This window comes from Cupressus sempervirens, chromosome 7 (assembly GCF_028749045.1).
Source record: "Cupressus sempervirens isolate cs-2001-9-10 chromosome 7, ASM2874904v1, whole genome shotgun sequence".
In the NCBI taxonomy this organism is placed as follows: domain Eukaryota; kingdom Viridiplantae; phylum Streptophyta; class Pinopsida; order Cupressales; family Cupressaceae; genus Cupressus; species Cupressus sempervirens.
In genome coordinates, this window is record NC_143124.1 from 507,222,627 (window position 1) to 507,228,022 (window position 5,396).

A 5,396-nucleotide genomic window follows, 5' to 3' on the forward strand; every position below is an offset into this window, starting at 1 on the left:
AATCTTTACTCATCTCCAAAGGTTCATCAAAAAAATTGACAAAATTAGATTTACAATTTAAAAAATCTAGATGCACAAAATTAACCTAGCAACCACTATGACTTTTTCCCTATATCTCAACGTTTGACTCTTAATTAAAAAAGATATAAAATGTAATTCTAAATTGATAAGTCAGAGAATTCTATATTTGATCTAGAATTGAAAAACAAATAAATACAATACAATACAAATAATTTATTAACATTCAATTAACTTAGTTCATGCCAAAATAGTTTGAAATGGAGCTTTTAGAATGGAATTTGTAATTACTTTTGCTCAAATTTATGTACAAGATAACATAGATGACAAAATCATGGTTGAAAGTATACTATTTCTGTAAGTTAGAAAGTTATTTCCTTAAGTTGTCCTTCATGATAATATTCAGGTAAAAGCTTTACATGGAAGTAAGGTATGACCATGAACTTGCACTTCAACTATCTTTATCCTAAGTCTGACATATTTGAAACTTAAAATGATTCTACCAATTCTTAACAATCCCATGTTAAAAATATTATTCATCTCTGCTTACTCCACAAGGTCTGAACATCAATTTTGGAGAGATGTTTATCATCTAGTCGTTTCCAAGTAGATATAGATTGGACACCATTCCAGCGTCCATATCTATCTTTCTCTAGAGATGCAAGCACTACTCTGCTTCTCCTTGGCCATCCTGCTAAGCCATAAGCATGATACCCAAATCCACCCGAATAACACAACTCAATTCCATTCACCTTCCCACAGAAATCATTCAGATGATCATGACCTGTAAATGCAGCCTTCACATCCCCCGCTTCCACCATTGCTTTCATAAACCCAGAATTGTATGCTGAACCGCTGATGGGCTCTTGTTTTTGGCCTGTGATGTTAGAACTGTCCAGCTCATTCACTTCCGGAAGAGGTATGTGAAAATATGCCAGTCCTGGAGCACCTTGAGATTGTGCTGGTTGACCGCTTGTAAAGAATCTCTGCACTCAAAATTTCATTAATACTTATTATTCATCTTCTGCTACTAATTTCATAAAAATCTACTCTTCCCTTAGGAAAAACTGTTCTTAACAAACAAAAAAGAAAAAAAGAGATTACCCTTAATTTGTGGGAGGTTTGTTTGAACCAATCAATTTGAGAGCGCTTAATCCAACCATAGCCAGTGATGTTGGGATCAGTTGAGTAGTCTCCACTGTCTAGAAAGTAGAGATTGAGAACACTTTTGCCCTGCATAGATGAGCCCCCCACTCCCTTTACTTCCAGGTGATAATTTCCAAAGCCATCGATTTTAAGATGGGAATTTGGTTTGAGCATGGAAAGAGTGTGATCCATGGACACAATATGTCTCATCACTCCTTCCCTATTCAGCGCAGGTGATTCCTGGTCATGATTCCCCAAAACAGCCGCCCATGGAATTTCGGCAGCTATTGCTGGTGCAAAAGCTGCCTTGATAGAAGCAGCAGGATCTGGCGTATCGAACCCAAAGATGTTATCTCCTGCTCATCATGATCAGACCACCAGTACAAATTATAACATCTCATGAATAGAAGAAAAACAAGTCATTTGGAACCATCTTCCTATAAATACCTGTAAATGCAATAAAATCAGGCTTCTCTGCTCGAATCATTCGATTGATGAAAGCTGTGGTGTTGAGGTCGGAACAGGTGGCGTACTGAGAGGGAAATAAATTCAAACAATATGCGCTTTTCCCAGTTGCATAATGCATGTCTGCAACCTGTAAATCAGGCCAGCATAGAGTATTCAATATTTTACTCTTTTTCAAAAAACTATATCAGCATTTTTTTATGAAAGATACTGACTTTACCTGTAAAATCTTGAACTTCCCATTTCTTTTAAACCTGAGATGCAATGGCTTCGCCGCCGACGAAACCGCCGAACAGATAATGCAAGCGATAATGAAGAACGTCTGCAAATCCATGGCAGCCATTGACCATAAGCTTCCTTACCCACTAGTGCTCATATAAGATATTAGGCAGTGTGGAAATCGGCATTTATAGAAGCAGGGGTTTATGCATATTGTTACCCTGAGAAGAATTCAAAAGTAACTTTTATGAGGTGCTAACTGTATAGAACGAATTAAAAGTAACTTTGCTTGGGTGGATCTAAGCGTATATTGCAAGGTAGCAGCGTATATCCTCGAATATTTGACGCATATACTGAATCCATTACACATAGTTCATTAATAGATCAACTCGATTGCCTAGCTTTCACCAATAACCGCCTACAACTATGGCGAAAGCTTACGGAGAGGACATGAAAATAGGCCAAGTCTTCTTCCTGTGTCATTAAAGATCTTGGCGTTCCCAGTCAAAAATACAAGGAAGATAAGGCTTTCTTAAGAACTTAGCACGATATTATCTTTGGTTGATTAGTTTAAAGTATGACGTGCTATGGACTGGTTTGGTTTTAAGTTGTATGACTTCATGTAGTTGTTGTATTAGAAAAAGAGGGGTAAAAATTTATTCAGACAAAGGATTTCAGCAAGGAGAGCTCAACAAAGAGCTCTGTCCTAAGCAACAAGTTCATCAAATTCTTCTCTATCCATAATATTCCAGCCCAGAGCATGACTAAAAGCCCATTTGGCCAAACAATCAGTAGCTCTGTTCCATTCATGAGGAATGTAAGTAAACCTAATGAACTCAAGAGAGGTACAAAAGAGAAGAATCTGATTAACAACAGTGCCCAGCTACCAACTAACATCCTCAAGCTCGTGTAAGGAAAGCAAGTTCACCACCACTTGAGAGTCAACTAACATCCTCAAGCTCGTGGGAGGAAAGCACGTTCACCACCACTTGGGAGTTAGATTCACAGATAATCTTGTGCCATCCCTGCAAACAACACTATTCCATAGCATATAAAATGGCCTGAGCCTTCATGAGATTGTTAGTGTAGTCACCCTTATGCACTGAGAAAAAAAATTTAACATCACTAGAACTACAACGAGCCACTCCCCCAATACTAGTAGAGCTTAAAAATAACAACTTTGAAATTACCAATATTATAAAAATATTATTAAACAAATAAATTAGAAAATTAAAGTTTTTATTTTATTAGATAAAATATATTTTCTAGTTAAAAAAATAAACAAATAAGTGATGAGATATTAGTTAATTTGAAAGTTGTTATTTAATTAAATGAAAGATATTTTGTATTTTTAAAATTAACAAATTATGTGATGATATATTAGTTTACTAATAAAAAGTAATGATTTATGACATCTTGATAAAAATATGATGTGGCCTTGAAATCTTATGCTTTCAAAAACTTGATTGTGAGAATCATAAAGTTTGGTCCTCTCCCTATTGAAACATGTGATTTCAACATTCATACCAAAGCTATATAGTATTATTATTTAAATATGTTTCTTGAGAGGAAAAATGGTATAGGTAGTTTCTAAGTTTGAATATGAGCATATTCAATATTATCATTAAAGAATCTACAATTTCTTCTAGTTGTTGTAGCTATGGTAATATATACTAATTTATTCATTAAATTGATATTTTGATAATATTAAATTAGTGGTAATTTCAAAGCTGTTATTTCAAATTAAATATTTTTTTTTTTTAAGTTAAAAAATTCAACAAATCATGTGATGATACATTAGTTTATCAATAAAACATGATTATTTAAGACATCTTGATTAAAAAGTATGGCATGGCCTTCAAATCTCATGTTTAAAAAAAAAAAAAAAAGTATTGTGACAATCATAAAGTACAACTAATTGGTCATCTCCCCTATTGAATCATTTTATTTCAACATTCATACCAAAACTATATATTATTATTATTTAAATATGTTTTTCAAGAGGGAAAATGGCACAAGTAGTTTCAAAGTTTGAATATGAGCATATCCAATATTATTGTTAAAGAATCTAAAATTTCTAGTAGTGACAACTACAATCTTCATAAGTAATCGATTCACAATAGTAAATTGTGAGCCTCTTATTTGGAAGATTTTGGGTTCATTATCCAAATTTGTCAAAGTGCTTGTATTTTAATGTGCATATAGTGTCAAATATTGTTGTGACGTTAGTAAAAGATTGATTAGATGTTAATCATAAAGATTAAATAATTAAACTTTCTAGAATATTGAAATATTAATATAAGATTATTTAATAATTTACATTTCAAGTTGTATAGTTTGAATATTTCTTTAAATATTAATTTGAATAAACTATAAATTTTACAATTTAAATATACTTTTGAATGCATACATTTTGATGAAAATAAAGTTGAAGTCAAATCAAGAGTTAAGTTGTACAAACTTAAGTGAAGTTTAAAATGAAATTAAGAGATTTTATTAAGTTTAGAGTTGAAGTTTGATTTACATTTTAGGATCTATTGTTAGTTTAGGGGCTTGTTATTTTAGGTTGAAGAATTTTGAGGATTTTGGTAAGCGTAAATTAATTAGAAGTCAGAATTTTAGAATGAGAGTTGTACTTTGTTCTTATCAAATTGCTCCTCAAATATGAGGTAGGGTTTTCAATCTTTGCAAAGTTTAATTGAAAAGATTTTCTACCTCGTGTATGTTTCTTTTCTATGATCCTAGCACGTGTCTTCATTTTGATATTGTGATTTTGATAATTAGGTTTGTTTTGAAAAGTTTGTAGAAAAGTCAATAAAGTTATTTTCTTCCATTCCTTTGCTTTCCTACTTACTGATGACCAAATGTTGATGCCAAAAAATATCACAATTGATCCCACAAGAGAAAATAAACATAGATTTTCATTTTCAATGTTTAGTTTGGGATATCTCTTTGGTAAAGGCATCCAAGGACTTTGGTAGTTTTGAAAAAGTTTGGATTTTAGAATAATTACACTAAGTCTTACCATTTTCTAACTTTGGTCTTCCTTTGGATTATGAAAATTTTTCATTTAATTTTTTTTTTAAAAAAGATATTAATTTATTTTAGAAATTAAAAATTAATTATTTATTAGTTTCTAAATTCAGAAATTCAAAAAAATATTATTATTATATATTATCAAATTTAAATGGAGCCATGTATTATACTATTTATTATTTTATTAATAAGTTAGTTTGAAAATTATGTAGAAAAAGAACCAACAATAAAACCCTACTTCCCTATTACTATACTTCCCTATTACTATATTTTTAAGGAAGAAATTAAATAATACATCTAAGTCTAGATATAAGGCAGCCCAAATTACCTAAGACCCTGAAGTTATCACACAAATGCATGTTTATGCAACTGTAAAGACAAAAAAAATCCTCCACTTTGTTGAATTGATTTGCCTATGTGACCATTACAAATACCTCCAATGGATACTATCAAACTTGAGTAGTTTGGGAAAAACAAATTGTTATTACCTCCCAGTCCTCCTCGAGTTGAAG

The 5,396-nt window shown here is 31.7% G+C and overlaps 1 protein-coding gene across 1 annotated transcript; it reads right to left on the reverse strand.

Moving 5' to 3' along the window:
* Positions 1-370: 370 nt before the first annotated feature.
* Positions 371-2,178, reverse strand: LOC149547752 (putative inactive purple acid phosphatase 29). The gene is made up of 4 exons (XM_089794795.1): positions 1,850-2,178; positions 1,612-1,759; positions 1,123-1,520; positions 371-1,004 (listed from the first exon to the last, which is right to left on the reverse strand). The coding sequence occupies exons 1-4, from the start codon at positions 1,970-1,972 to the stop codon at positions 555-557; spliced, it is 1,119 nt and encodes a 372-aa protein (XP_089650921.1). The 5' UTR covers positions 1,973-2,178; the 3' UTR covers positions 371-554.
* Positions 2,179-5,396: the final 3,218 nt, after the last annotated feature.